General features: G+C 46.0%; 1 protein-coding gene across 1 annotated transcript in view; it reads left to right on the forward strand.

The window, feature by feature from the left end:
* The first annotated feature begins 5,081 nt into the window (after window positions 1–5,081).
* The window catches only part of CHMP5 (charged multivesicular body protein 5), a 32,837-nt gene continuing 21,442 nt past the window's right edge, over window positions 5,082–16,476 (forward strand). The window contains exons 1-3 of the mRNA XM_040432642.1: window positions 5,082–5,265; window positions 8,168–8,272; window positions 13,742–13,788. Of these exons, the coding sequence (XP_040288576.1) occupies window positions 5,197–5,265; window positions 8,168–8,272; window positions 13,742–13,788 (221 nt within the window). The 5' untranslated portion in view covers window positions 5,082–5,196. The remainder of the gene's footprint in view (window positions 5,266–8,167; window positions 8,273–13,741; window positions 13,789–16,476) is intronic.

Raw genomic sequence — 16,476 nt, forward strand, 5'->3', positions numbered from 1 at the left:
GTCAGAATAATGGAGTGAAAAAGTCCCAAAAAAAGTCCCAAACGCTAAAACTGCGCACAAATTTGCGACTTTTTTCTGCTCTGCACTATGCTCGCCAGTTTTCTGAAAGTGGGCGTGTTTTCTTATGTAAATGAATCTCTAGACAAATTTACTATTGGGACTATTTAAAAAGTCGCAAAAAAGTCGCAAAAAAGTTGCATTTTCACTCCAGTGAGGACCATGCTTATCTTATGAGACTTTTTAATAGAACATGCGACTTTTTCATAAAAACGTGCAACTTTTTCGTAAAGACGTGCGACTTTTGTAAAGCTGCTTACTGACGGATAAACTGCTACCATCAAACCACATTTATTACAGTCTTAAAGGGCCGATCATAAATCTGACTTGGCTAAAACTGACTTTAGCCATATGTTAAAGTGGAGTGAGCTGTCAGAGGAATGATAAATCTGGCCCCATGAGTATATGCCAATTGGACTGTTATTTGTTTGCATGAGACTAACGGTATCCTCTTATTTTCGCTTTGTTTTTTATCTTTATTAAGGAGTCCCGATGCGGTCCAGTCTCTGTACCCTTTGTCTATGTCGCTGTACCAGTGTCTTTGGGTAGCTTCATTGGTGAAACTTATTACACATCTCATCAAGTCACCCCTTCTAATTTAGTGTTATCTGTCACTATTAGTTTCACTCTAAGGCCTCTTTCACACTTGCGTTGTTGGGATCCGGCGTGCACTTCTGTTGCCGGAGGTGCCCGCCGGATCCGGAAAAACGCAAGTGTACTGAAAGCATTTGAAGACGGAACCGTCTTCCAAATGCTTTCAGTGTTACTATGGCACCCAGGACGCTATTAAAGTCCTGGTTGCCATAGTAGTAGTGGGGAGCGGGGGAGCAGTATACTTACAGTCCGTGCGGCTCCCGGGGCGCTCCAGAGTGACGTCAGAGCGCCCCATGCGCATGGATGACGTGATCCATGCGCTTGGGGCGCCCTGACGTCACTCTGGAGCGCCCGGGGAGCCGCACGGACGGTAAGTATGCTGCTCCCCCGCTACACTTTACCATGGCTGACAGGACTTTAGCGTCTTGGCAGCCATGGTAACCACTCTGAAAAAGCTAAATGTCGGCTCCGGCAATGCGCCGAAATGACGTTTAGCTTAAGGCCGGATCCGGATCAATGCCTTCCAATGGGCATTAATTCCGGATCCGGCCTTGCGGCAAGTGTTCCGGATTTTTGGCCGGAGCAAAAAGCGCAGCATGCTGCGGTATTTTCTCCGGCCAAAAAACGTTCCGTTCCGGAACTGAAGACATCCTGATGCATCCTGAACGGATTTCTCTCCATTCAGAATGCATTAGGATAATCCTGATCAGGATTCTTCCGGCATAGAGCCCGGACGACGGAACTCTATGCCGGAAGAAAAGAACGCAGGAGTGAAAGAGCCCTTAGTAATTGACTGAATGGTTTTGCTGAAACTAAGCATCTTGTTTTTGTCCGTTGGATTTATATATAGGTTTGTCCGTAAGGTCCCATTCTCTATTTCATGCCACGATCACTATTAGCACGCTCTGAAATGATAGATGCAGAATTGACATGCGCAATAAGACAGCTGCAGAACGGCCTCGCTCGCCGCTGCTTGTACTTGGGGACGCATGTGTACATTTCGCGCCTGTAACATTTGGACACAGGACGGAGCGTGCCCTTTTTTCCACACAGGACCAGAAGCGATATGCACACAGGGATCCCCAACATTAATGATGGGCACAGTTAGCAATTATATTGATACAACAGCTTTATTAAGTATGATTATTTTAATTCACACAGGTAGGCCTCTTTTGGGCTTGTTCACACGACCGTGTGAAGCCCGTGGCTGTGCTGTGGACCGCAATGGACCGTGGCCCAGTCGCATGCAGATCGCAACCCCATTCACTTGGATGGGTCCGCGATCCGTCCGTTTCGCAAAAAGATAGAGCAAGTTCTATCCTTTTGCGGTGCGGAGGCACGGAATGGAACCCCGGGAAGTACTTCCGTAGTGTTCCGTTCCGCATCTCCGGATTTGCGGACCGATTGAAGTGAATGGGTCCGCATCCGTGATGTGGAATGCACACTGAACGACGCCCATGTATTGCGGATCCGCAAATGCGGTCCGCAATACGGCAACAGGCAGCCCTTACACAAACGTATTTTCATTCCATGTCCGTTCCATTTTTTTTGCGGACCGTATACGGAACTATTCATTTCAATGGGTCCGCCAAAGAAAAAAAAGGTACTCCGTGTGCTTTCCATTTCCGTTCCTCAAAAAAATAGAACGTCGTTTTCTTGTCCGCATTAGGCTACTTTCACACTAGCGTTCGGAGCGGATCCGTCTGATGTTTCATCAGACGGTCCGCTCCTATAATGCAGACGTTTGCATCCGTTCAGAACGGATCCGTCTGCATTATAACTTAGAAAAATTTCTAAGTCTGAAAGTAGCCTGAGCGGATCCGTTCAGACTTTACATTGAAAGTCAATGGGGGACGGATCCGCTTGAAGATTGAGCCATATGGTGTCATCTTCAAGCGGATCCGTCCCCATTGACTTCCATTATAAGTCTGGACGGATCCGCTCGCCTCCGCACGGCCAGGCGGACACCCGAACGCTGCAAGCAGCGTTCAGGTGTCCGCTCACTGAGCGGAGCGGAGGCTGAACGCTGGCAGGCGGATGCATTCTCAGTGGATCCGCCTCCACTGAGAATGCATTAGGGCTGGACGGCTGCGTTCGGGACCGCTTGTGAGCCCCTTCAAACGGAGCTCACGAGCGGACACCCGAACGCTAGTGTGAAAGTAGCCTTAAGGACAAGGATAATACTGTTCTATTAGAAGCCAGCTGTTCCGTTCCGCAAAATACGGAAGGCACAAGGATGTCATCCGTATTTTTTGCGGATCCGTGTTTGGGGACCGCAAAATACATACGGTCGTGTGCAAGAGGCCGTATACTGATGAAACATGAATTATATGTTGATATCTTCCTGTCTCTATATATTATAATGAGATGTCTGGAATTTACATAATGATAATGTAGTTATTCATGTGACGTATTGGGAGGGTATTTATATCTTTGTTTGCACGCCTCAATTGATGCTTGAAAAAGACCATGTAAGGTTGAAATGTCGCACTTTTTGGTGAATAAATCAGGACTTCTTGAAGACCTGGGAGTGCTGCGGTCTTTTCTACTTTTGTGAAGTTTTGTGGTACTGCAGACTGCTACCCATCACCGCCGGCACCACCACAATACTGGATGAAGGAACAGACCCGTAAGTGCTGCTGCAACCCCCTTTTTTTTATTGTATATAGCACCTCATTAACCTAGTCGCACAAAGCAGACTAGGTTAATGAGGTGATGGCAATGTCCAGGAGACTGTCCTCACATTTCAACCATTCACTCTCCTGGACTTGCAGCAACAGAACAACATGCCGCTACACCTATTAATCCTTGACCTTCCAACTTTAACATTGCACATGTCCGAGCGTCTGTACAAGCAGCGCAAAGCCGTGATCAATTTTATCATGCTTAGGCAACAAATCACAATATTTAACTCTTTAGCATGGATCCGCTGGGTCACTGCAGACTGAGGAAGAAAAAGGTGCCAAAATCAGTGTTGAAAATATGCGATGCAAACAAGACCTAACTGTGGTGGATTTCATTGCCAAAATCATCATACCTGAACCCGGCCTGTTGTGACTAGGGTTGCCACCCCTCACCTCCTCCAATTTGACCTGCGAGACGTCATCACCCTGGAGCACAGGTCCTGTCCTGAGCTTCCAGTCAACAGGGGGCTTTCAACACAGCGCAAGCAAATGGAAGAGGTGACTGCTTTTTTTTGCAGAAGCAGAGAAGAGTGCACTAATGGGGGCATTATTCTAACTGGGGGCACTAATGGGGGCATTATTCTTACTGGGGGGCACTAATAGGGGGCATTATTCTAACTGGGGGCACTAATGGGGGACTTTATTCTAACTGGGGGGCACTAATAGGGGGCATTATTCTAACTGGGGGCACTAATGGGGGACTTTATTCTAACTGGGGGCACTAATGGGAGACATTATTTTTACTGGGGGGCACTAATGGGAGACATTATTCTTAATGGGGGCATTATTCTAACTGGGGGGGACTAATTGGGGCATTATTCTAACTGGGGGCACTAATGGGGGGCATTATTCTTACTGGGGGGCACTAATAGGGGGCATTATTCTAACTGGGGGCACTAATGGGGGACTTTATTCTAACTGGGGCACTAATGGGGGACATTATTTTTACTGGGGGGCACTAATGGGAGACATTATTCTTAATGGGGGCATTATTCTAACTGGGGGGGGGACTAATGGGGGCATTATTCTAACTGGGGGAACTAATGGGGTCATTAATCTTCCTAGAGGGCACTAATGGGGGCATTATTCTTCCTGGGGAGCACTAATGGGGGCATTATTCTTTCTGGGGATCACTAATGGGGGCATTATTCCTCCTGGGGGGCACTAATTTTGGGGTGCACTAATGGGGGCATTATTCTAACTAGGGGGTACTAATGGGGGCATTATTCTAACTGGGGGCACTAACAGGAGCATTATTCTTACTGGGCGGGACTAATGGGGGCATTAATCTTCCTAGAGGGCACTAATGGGGGCATTACTCTTACTGGGGGCATTCATTCTGGGGTGCACTGATGGGGGCATTACTATTCCTAGGGGCACTAATATTACTGGGGGCACTAATGTAGACAGTATTACTCCTGGGGGCACTAATATTATTGGGAGACACCCTTTGGGGTGTGGCTTAAATTTGCCGGTATTTTTTGTTGGGAAAGGTGCAACCCTAGTTGTGACATATTATTGCTTTTCCCCTACCTAACACTTCAGTAAGGGTCTTGATTTCTATGGAAAATGGCTCTTTATACAGCATTTACCTGGTGTGTGACTGAACATGTATAGCATGGGACAGGGCTCTACCACAATGGCGCCTGTACCAGAGGAAGTAACATAACCACCATGTTTCCCTCTAGAGCTGTGCTGAGCCGGTGACGTATACGCGGTGGGCGGGGCTGGATGTCTGACGTCACGGGGCCGGCATTAGGCTTGTTTAGCTGCTGTTTCCGGGTCGGTGTCAGATCGGTGGTGACGGATCCGAAGACGCTTTTCTACGGTGATCGCTCCATCCGTATAGTCGCCGCACAAAATGAACAGGATTTTTGGACGGTCCAAGCCAAAAGCCCCTCCGCCGAATCTGACGGACTGCATTGGAAGTGTAAGTGAAGGGACGGGTAGACACAATAGAGCTGGGGAGGGGGAGGGACCGCGTCACAGTAACCCCTGTAGGCCCAGGCTGAGTGGCAGCAGCTACGGGATGTGGTAGTGACTGGGGGCACGGGTGCCCTCCACAACAGTGCCAGCATCATGCCCACACTGCTCGTCACTGTCACGGGTTATAAGCACTTCCCGATTGTCCAGTTTTCCAGGTGAGAAGTCACCAGTTGTACGTCACATGACTGTCACCTGACCAGTGAATCATGCTGATGGTTGTCACATAACGTGACCCCAGATCGAGGTCTCCTCCCCAGTATTTGTCATTATCACTGCCCACATCTGATTCAGTCCTCTGCTAGATCTCAGGGGCATATTTGATAAACTTGGTGTTTGATTAGGCTGAAGAAAAGCTGACTTTAGAAATGATAAATTCCCCAGCGCACACGTATACGTGGATCCATAGAAGCGGTGATGGAGGACATTCAGTATCTGCTGGTCTGTGGTGTTATACTCATTGATACAAATAATGTAACTACGTTAATAACACAAACAATGCAATCCATCATATATACCATCACTGACAAATAATGCACCAAGAAGGAACTGAAAGAACCTTTATATATGGGACTGTAATGATGATAGAGCTAAGTGATTACAATACTAAAGCAAATTGGGGAAACCATGTACAGTGGTACTTGGGCCACCTCTAGCCTGGAAGATGGTATTCGCTTGGTATGGAGGCATATCTTTTCTGTATAGTATCCTGCAGTACATTTGCCCACAGATGTTGCAGCTGATCCTGTGGAGTGACCAGCTGGTCCCATAAATCGCTAACAGCAGTGACCGACTGTCATATGCGATGGCTCCCCAGATCATCACACCATCAGTTGGGGCAGTGTGTCCCTCCAAAGCAAAAGCAAGATTGAAGATCTGACCACGAGGCCTCCATACTCAAACCAGTCCGTAGCAGCCAAGATTTTTTTGTTCGTAACACCACTGCAAACGATGACGATGGAGGCCGGACATATAGTGGGCTCCATGACACCAGGTTTCCTTCTACCAAGCACCTGGAAATGGTCCTGCCAGAGACAGGGGTGTGTAATGAAGATGACACCTGTGTCCGGATGGTGGACATCTGTGGAAGCTGCTCGTGCTTGTTGACGGATCAATCAATCCTCTCTACTAGTTCATGTGTTTTTGAGGGACTGCGCGTTCCCTATTCAGGAGGTCAGACCTCTTCAATCTTGAGGCATCCGAAGTTTCTGACACAGGCAAATAAATCAGGTCCCCACTATCAGTACACTAAGGCACCTGTGGGATAACAGAACGTTCTTATATAGTGAAGCACTGCAGGTCACCAGGAAATTCCTTGTGTGTAGATACTCACAAGCGCAGCTTGATATATAGGCACATAATATAGCTCCAGGGCTCTCCTCTAGCCACGTCTCCTCACCACCAAAACATATGGTAAAACAAAGCAGTCAAGGCTGTCTTTTTCAAATCTGCCTAACCCGGGTTGAACTGTCATTTTCCTTTCTTGTGTAGACTAATATATATATTTTGCCACAACATGTCTGTTACCTACGAGCTGTATCTTAACATTTGAATTACACTTTATGAAAAATTTAAAGGGATTCTGTCACCTCTTTTTACCCTATAGAGATGCGGACATGCACGGCTAGATCGCCGCTAGCATGTCCGCAATATACCTATAGATATGTAAATAAGCCTGGTACTAACCATTCTGGAGCCCAGCCACGCCCCCCTGTGAAGGAGCCCAGCACCGCCTGTATCCACAAATCTCCTCCTTGCTCACAAAGTCAGATCGCCGTAATCTTGCGGTGCACGAGCTTGCGCATGCGCAGTTCTTTCCCTGAGGCTGATGCCAGCACAGGGAAGGAACACTATGCCGGCACTGCGCATGCGCAAGCTTGCGGCGATCTGACTTCGTGAGCAAGGAAGAGATTCCTGGATACAGGCGGGCGTGGCTAGGTTCCAGAATGGTTAGTACAGCCCCTTGGGCTCCTTACCAGGCTCATTTACATACATATATATAATCATTTTTTACACTCGATAAAATCACTCAGAGATATGGGACAGGTATATTGCGGACATGCTAGCAGCAATCTAGCCGTGCATGTCCACATCTCTATAGGGATTCTGTCACCTCTTTTTACCCTATAAAGTTTTCACTTTTGCAGTGAAAAGTGCATTCCAAGACTAGTGCTGATGCATATCATCCTGCTTTACTATAGCTCTTATTCAGATTTATTTATATAGCAACAGTGTACTAACAGCATAGTGTAACAGTGTAACAACACTACAGATACTACACAGGCTTAACATTTATGTGGAATGACTAAAGCTCTGTGCAGACAATATTCAAGCCCTGTGCCCCAAAAAACTCCTGGCGGAATGTCACATCACCCATAGGGCTCCATTCAGAGGCCAATTGAGGGTGTGTTGGCAGGCTAGGTTTTTTATATGGAAGAAGAAAAAAAATAGACCCTACAGTCTAGTCAATCGCCTGTACAGATGCATCTCCTCCAAGTATATTTCTGGCGAAAGGCCCAAACTTTGGGGTAGATTTACTAATCCTGTTTAATAGATAGTTTAAACTAAAACTAGACCGTCTAAAGGCGCTTGTACATATTCTGTCGGCCGAACAGAAGCTGTAAATCTTTAACCACTGAGTCCCCATTAGTAGAGACTGCAGGAAAAAAGCATGTCTGTAAACAGAGGAGACCCCTCTCAAGGGCCCATAGAAGTCATGTGTCCTGCTCTGTTAACCATGCTACTGCTGTGTAGGTTGTTTCCTCTAGATGTAGAGGATGCCCATCTTTATCTTACTTGCCATTCATATCCACTTGCAATGTGAAGTCTGATATTATTTCTTCATACAGGTTGACAACAGAGCGGAGTCAATTGACAAGAAGATTGCCCGACTCGATGCTGAACTTGTTAAATATAAAGACCAGATGAAAAAAATGAGGGAAGGACCCTCCAAGGTAGGACCTTCTCAACCAGCGTGTATAAATGTGCTCTATCAGTCATCAGGCATATCTCACAATTTAGTATGCTTAAAGGGGTATTCCATCTGGACATTTATGGCATTTCAATAGGATTTGCTGTAAGTGTCTGACAGATTTCAAGAAAGAAGACTCGACATGAATGAAGAGAAGCTGTGCTTGCGTGGCTTCCTTTATTCACTGATGCAGGACTTCCAAAAACAGCTGAACACTGACTTGGCTATTTTTGGAAGTCCCATAGCAGTTTATGGAGAGGTGGGACCCGCACCAGTCGGGGGGTCGGACATTTATGGCATATGCTATTAATATGTCGTAAATGTCCAGGTGGGACAACCCCTTTAAGAATGTAGAAAGAAGATTGTTAATTTTATGTTGTGGTCACTATGGCATCTAAGGGGTTAATTGACCAGGATTTCAGTTCTCTTTGATACATGTCATTGCAGGGCTGGTGTCAGCTGTGTGACCCGGCTGACATCTGCCACGTATGGAACGGTCCCAGCTGGTGAACCTGCTTCATATACTATTCGCGCATCCTTTGATGTACATTAATGGAAAGGTGCACAAATAGTGTTACAGTGTGATTTCTGTCCTGCTACCAGTCATCATGCTGTGTAATGTTTGGGACAAGTTTCTAACGCGCTTTTCACTCGGGCATTGATGAGAGATCCTATTCTCTTACAGTATTTTTCTTTGTTACTGCAGTAGAATAGCACTGCAGGCTACACCAGGCATCCTCAAACTGCGGCCCTCCAAATGTTGCAAAACTACAACTCCCAGCATGCCCGAACAGCCTACAGGTATCAGACTACAGCAGGGCATTGTGGGAGTTGTAGTTTTACAACAGCTGGAGGGCCGCAGTTTGAGGATGCCTGGGCTCCACTAGTCTGCACCCATGACAACAATGTGAATGGAACCTAACTGGCAGAAAAATGCAAAACTCTTATCGTTTGCCCAAGTAAAACCTCATTGATAGACTGTATTAAAATATGAAATATTCAGTGAAATGGTCCCAAATAAAAATGACTGGTATTGTGTCTGTATTTAGGCCTTTATTTATGCAGTACTGTAATTATTGCGTCCATGTGGGGGGAAATATCCCTGTACAAGCCAGAGGCTGTTTTCAAATATGTAGGGACAGTGATGTTCAGGGAAATATGTGTAATTGTATTAACAGACTCTAAAATATCCCCGGAGAATCAATCATGTACTTTGTGCTAAATACGGCTTGGTTAGCACTGGTGCCTTGCATCACTGGGGTCCTAGGTTCAAATTCCGACCAAGGACAACATCTGCATGGAGTTTGAGTGATTAGGTTCTCCATCCAGGTACTTCAGTTTGCTCCCACACTCCAAAGACATACATATCTTCTACGGAATATGTCGGTCTGTATAAGTGAGTGAAATAATTAAAAAAATATTTAAAACTAAGCAAGGGCAGGCTTCTCAGCCTGCCTCTTCTTTTCTTGCCCAGCTGCTGTCTCCATAAGTATGTATGAGATATTTTACTAAAAAAAACAGTGACCTTTACAAATGTCCCTGTCTGTCTAACTCAAATGATCAGTACTGGTTGCAAATCAAATGGTCAGGGACACTTGTAAAAACAATAGTTTCTTAGTAAAATATCATAGATTTTATTATATATGTAGGGAGGCAGCAGCTGGGGCAAGGAGAGAAGAGGTAGACTGAGAAATCGGATATCCCAAGAAGATGAAGTTTCTCCTACACTCAATAAAAATATTTGTCACCACAGGGCACTGGCAGATGATAATGTAACACAGCGCTTCTATAAGTTGGGATACAGACATGAGCTAACTGCCACAATGTATATAGTCATGCGATGGTAAGCAAAAGATTTGTAAACGCCATAAACCATGCGTTTACCCATAGCTACATAAGGCTACTTTCACACTCGCGTTTGGTACGGATCCGTCATGGATCTGTTTAGATAATACAACCGTCTGCATCCGTTCAGAACGGATCCGTTTGTATTATCTTTAACATAGCCAAGACGGATCCGTCTTGAACACCATTGAAAGTCAATGGAGGACAGATCCGTTTTCTATTGTGTCATAGAAAACGGATCCGTCCCCCTTGACTTACATTGTGTGTCAGAACGGATCCGTTTGGCTCAGTTCCGTCAGACGGACACCAAAACGCTGCAGTGTTTTGGTGTCCGCCTCCAAAGAGGAATGGAGACTGATCGGGGGCAAACTGATGCATTCTGAGCAGATCTTTTTCCATTCAGAATGCATTAGGGCAAAACTGATCCGTTTTGTACCGCTTGTGAGAGCCCTGAACGGATCTTGCAAACGGAAAGCCAAAACTAGTGTGAAAGTAGCCTAAGTCAGTGTCACTTTGACATTATTTGCTATTGCTGTCATTGCTTTCAAGAGCTTAGGGAGGAGAGAAAATGAAAAAAAATCATCTTTTCTTAAAGGAGACTAGAGGGAGTTGTATACCAATGAGAGCAATTAGTGCAAATTTGGTTCGGGTGGAATCAATTCAGGTCCGAACAGAACTTTTTGAAAAATTCAGCGAACCTGAAATGAACTGAATCTCCAAAGATTCACTCATCTCTAATTCTGAGCATGTTGGCCAACTACTGAATGCAAGAGAAGCTGGACCAGAATTGAGACACAAAAAAAGCTAACAATATTTCTATTGCGGTGGGCTGCAGTGATAATGTGACCGTATGGATGGTTTTATTATTCAGGGGAAGCAGGAAGCATTTAAGGGGTTTCTGTTTTTTTTTTTCTATGGATGGCCTATCCTCAGGATAGGTCATCAGTATCGCATTGGCAGGAGTCTGACTCCTGGGACCCCCACAGATCATCTCTTTGAAGAGAAACCAGTGCTTCACTGGGATGTTGATGCTGAACAGGTGTATTTACAGCTTTTCCGTCCCATTCACTTGAATAGGACGGAGCGTAACTACAACTGCTCCTTCCATTGAAGAGAATGGGATGGAGGAGATATAATTGCACCTGATCGTTTCTGTAGTGTCGACAGCAAGCCAGTAAATAGTGAAGAGAACTCGGCGCTATGATATTGAGAATAGGTCTTCAATATCGGAAACCCGACAACGGATACCTGGAAAGTCCTATTTTGGTTTGAAACACTGAGCCTTACTCAAGATAAGTGATCCTATATGTTCCCCGCGTGCATAAACATACCATTCTGCTGAGTAAGTGGGGTGTGTTGTGTGCGTCTGGTTCCACTGGCTTGTCTGCTAAGTCATGTGACTCGTGTCATGTGAAGCCAGGACTGATGTCATTAACCGGGTGTATCCACCTTTCTTCTCAGCTGCTTTGTACAAATGAAATAAAACAGGTTTTAATATGTTGATATTCCTTAGGATTACAATGGTTTTCCAGGAGTTAGATATTAATAGCCTATCTACAAGGTATTTAAAGAGGGTTGTCCAGCCTTTTAACATTGATGAGCTATCCTCAGGATAGGTCATCAATATCAGATCAGCGGGGGTCCGACACCTGGCACCCCCGCCGATCAGCTGTATGAAGGGAAGGAGTGCGCATGTGCCACCTCCCTTCTCTCTTCCCGCTCACCACTGCGGACTATGGCAAAGCAGCAGCAAACAGAAAGAGAGACGGCACATGCACACTGCACGCACCCTTTTGGTGGGGGTGTTGGACCCCTGCCCATCTGATATTGATGAAGTATACTGAGGATAGGTCATCAATATGAAAAAAACAAAAACTGGACAACCCCTTTAATATCTGATCAGTAGGGGTCCGACTGAAAGAACCCGTGAAATGCGGCCTCCCCCTCAGTCTCTGATGTCCTGTCCATCAGTTATATGGCCTTTCTGCTGATACGTGGCGCTTTGCTTGGTATATTTTAAAAAGGCTGAAGTGCTCATCTAAGTGTTAGGGCTCCTTAAGGGTCCATTCACACGTCCGTTTTTTCTTTCCTGATCTGTTCCGTTTTTTCTGGACCAGATCTGGACCCATTCATTTTCAATGGGTCCTGGAAAAAAACGGACAGCACAATGTGTGCTGTCCGTTTCCGTTGTTCCGTTCCGCATGTCCGTTTAAATATAAAACATGTCCTATTCTTTTCCTGAAAAATCGGATCCTGGTACAGTACAATACAAAGTCAATGGATCCGCAAAAAACGGAAGACATTCGGATGTCATTACGTATGTCATCCGTTTTATACGGAATCCGTTCCTGGAAATTACATTTTAATTTTTTTTTTTTTTTTTTTAAAGAAATCCAAACAACTTTATTTGCTTATTGAAATTTATACATGTTTCAGTTTTTTGCGGATCCGCAAAAAACGGATGACATACGGAAACATTTTCAGGAACAACGGATCCGCAAAAAACGGACAGAAAATCGGATTATAGAAAAATACTGACGTGTGAATGTAGCCTAAAGGGGTTCTCCGAGAATTATTTAAAATGGCCACAAGCAACCTGTCAACAGTGTGAGCAGAAGTGGTTGCCTCCACTAGCAGAGCTGCCTAGGGGGATGAGGGGCACTTACTAATGTTAAGGGTTTAATGCATCCCAATAAAGTCTGGATTTGAATGTAACTATTAAGCTTACCTATTGAGCAGCGAAGTTATATTTTGTTCAGTTTAGAGCTTTTAGTTAAATATTCTTATAGTTGTTAAAATAGTAGATGCGTACACTTCACGGGAATCTGTCACCTGGTTTGAGCATATTAAGGTGTTACTACTGCCATGTACAGTAAGATACCTTATTTCTTGCTGTAGTCTTCATTTTTTATTTTTATTTTTTTCATGGTTTCATTAGCGATAAAATCCACTTTTTATGTTATGCAAATGAGTGTCCAAGGTGCCCAGAGGGGCGTTATTCTCCTTCTCTGGAGCCCAGTAACTCCCCCCTACAGTGCCCAGCCCGCCTTCCTTTAGAGCCCAAGCACGCCCAGACCTGAACTCTTTGCCGCCGCTCCCCTGTGCTGCGTCATTACTTGGATATTACTACGTCCACAGATTCCTTGCGTCCGCTCTGTGAAATCTCACGCAGGCGCAGTACCGTGGACTGCCTGCGCGATGTAGAAGCTCCTGAGGGCAACAGCTTCAAACGTTGTCACTGGGCATGCAACGGTACTGCGCCTGTCTGAGATTTTACATAGCGGAGGGGAGCGGCGGCAAAGAGTTCGCGTGTAGGCAGTTACTTATGCTAGAAGAGGCGTGCTTGGGCTCTAAAGGAAGGCGGGCTGGGCACTGTACGGGGGAGTTACTGGGCTCCAGAGAAGGAGAATAATGCCCCTCTGGGCACCTTGGACACTCATTTGCATAACATAAAAAGTGGATTTTTTCGCTAATGAAACCATGAAACAAAAAATGAAGACTACAGCAAGAAATAAGGTATCTTATTGTACATGGCAGTAGTAACACCTTAATATGCTCAAACCAGGTGACAGATTCCCTTTAACTGAAAATTTCCATTCCCTTTCAGAATATGGTCAAGCAAAAAGCCATCCGCGTTCTGAAGCAGAAAAGAATGTAAGTAGAAATATGGGATTGTATACTCAATATAGAAATGATGTTTCTTTTAGGGTGCCCATCCACCCGCACACAGACTCAGAGTACCACTATTGACACCATTGTCAAACACCCTTATATTAGATTAAATACACATCTTATTTGCAATAAAGGAGATCACTCAGCCCTACTCCCTAATAGCAATTCATTGTAGCATCCAGCATGTGGGGCAGATGAAGTATGCACTGCACTCATCAATTCAAGTCACCCCTGTGCTTTGCTTGATGTATATCCACAATTGGGGACATATATCACAAGGCTCCTTTTCCTATGATTTGACACGACGACTGTTTCACGTCACAGGTGGCCGTTCTTGCAGGTCATGTGCCGTCTACATTGTGTGACTCGTGCGTATCTATTACCTGAATTGCCTCCTTTCGAAGTGCGAGCAGTTCTCAGGAAATGAAATTATCACCATATATTCTTTCAGTGGTGATCAAGGCAATACAGGCCATCAAAAGTGATGTCTGTATGCTGCTTACAGCGACTACATGAGATTTCACTCCTGCCGAATTCCTTCTACTCACGAAGGGAGCAATTTGGATTATACTTGTTAGGCTTATTGCACACGACAGTATATTTTCACGGTCCGCAAAACGGGGTCCCGTTTTTCCGTGATCCGTGACCGTTTTTTCATCCGTGGGTCTTCCTTGATTTTTGGAGGATCCACGGACATGAAAAAAAAGTCGTTTTGGTGTCCGCCTGGCCGTGCGGAGCCAAACGGATCCGTCCTGAATTACAATGCAAGTCAATGGGGACGGATCCGTTTGACGTTGACACAATATGGTGCCATTTCAAACGGATCCGTCCCTATTGACTTTCAATGTAAAGTCTGGAGTCCCTTTTATACCATCGGATCGGAGTTTTCTCCAATCCGATGGTATATTTTAACTTGAAGCGTCCCCATCACCATGGGAACGCCTCTATGTTAGAATATACTGTCGGATATGAGTTAGATCGTGAAACCTCATTTCCGACAGTATATTCTAACACAGAGGCGTTCCCATGGTGATGGGGACGCTTCTAGTTAGAATATACTACAAACTGTGTACATGACTGCCCCCCCCTCCCCAGTTTGAATATCATTGGTGGCCAGTGCGGCCCCCCCCCCCTTCCTCCCTCTATTGTAATAAATCGTTGGTGGCACAGTGTGCGCCCCCCATCGGCCCCCCCTCCCTCTATAGCATTAACAACATTGGTGGCCAGTGTACGGCCTCCCATCTCCCCCCCCCCCCCCCCCGATCATTGGTGGCAGCGGGTTACTAGCAATAGTACAATAGTAAAAGATTCATACTTACCTGGGAGCTGCGATGTCTGTGTCCGGCCGGGAGCTCCTCCTACTGGTAAGTGACAGTTCATTTAGCAATGCGCCGCACAGACCTGTCACTTACCAGTAGGTGGAGCTCCCGGCCGGACACGAACATCGCAGCAGCCACCAGCAGGTAAGTGTGAATCTTCTACTATTGTACTATTGCTAAGTAACCATGGCAACGAGGACTGTAGTAGCGTCCTGGTTGCCATGGTTACCGATCGGAGCCCCAGCGATTAAACTATAGAGGGAGGGGGGGGCGCACACTGTGCCACCAACGAATTATTACAATAGAGGGAGGGAGGGGGGGGGCGCACACTGTGCACACTGTGCCACCAACGAATTATTACAATAGAGGGAGGGAGGGGGGGGGCGCACACTGTGCCACCAACGAATTATTACAATAGAGGGAGGGAGGGGGGGGCCGCACTGGCCACCAATGATATTCAAACTGGGGAGGGGGGGAGGGTCTGCCCCCTGCTGCCTGGCAGCCCTGATCTCTTACAGGGGGATATGATAGTACAATTAACCCCTTCAGGTGCCGCACCTGAAGGGGTTAATTGTGCTGATCACGGCCCCCTGTAAGAGATCGGGTGCTGCCAGCTAGCAGGGGGCAGTCTTGTACACAGTTTGTAGTGTATTCTAACTAGAAGCGTCCCCATCACCATGGGGACGCCTCTGTGTTAGAATATACTGTCGGTTCTGAGTTTTCACGAAGTGAAAACTCAGCTATGAAAAAGCTTTTATGCAGACGGATCTTCGGATCCGTCTGTATAAAAAGTAACCTACGGCCACGGATCACGGACGCGGATGCCAATCTTGTGTGCATCCGTGTTCTTTCACGGACCCATTCAAGTCAATGGGTCCGTGAAAGAACACGGATGCACACAAGATTGGCATCCGTGGCCGTAGGTTACTTTTTATACAGACGGATCCGAAGATCCGTCTGCATAAAAGCTTTTTCATAGCTTTTTCATAGCTGAGTTTTCACTTCGTGAAAACTCAGAACCGACAGTATATTCTAACACAGAGGCGTCCCCATGGTGAATAGGACAGGTCATATTTTTTTCACGGCCAGGAAACACGGATCTCTGATGCGGCTGCAAAACGGTGCATTTTCCGTTTTTTCCACGGACCCATTGAAAGTCAATGGGTCCGCGAAAAAAAACAGAAAACTGCACAACGGCCACGGGTGCACACAACGGTCGTGTGAAAGAGGCCTTAGGGTCCATTCACACGTCCGCAAGTGTTTTGCAGTCCGCAAATTGCGGATCCGCAAAACACTGACAACAGCCATGTGAATTCCGCATTTTGCGGACCGCTCATGGCCGGCACTATAA

Source organism: Bufo bufo, chromosome 5 (genome assembly GCF_905171765.1).
Source record: "Bufo bufo chromosome 5, aBufBuf1.1, whole genome shotgun sequence".
In the NCBI taxonomy this organism is placed as follows: Eukaryota; Metazoa; Chordata; class Amphibia; order Anura; family Bufonidae; genus Bufo; species Bufo bufo.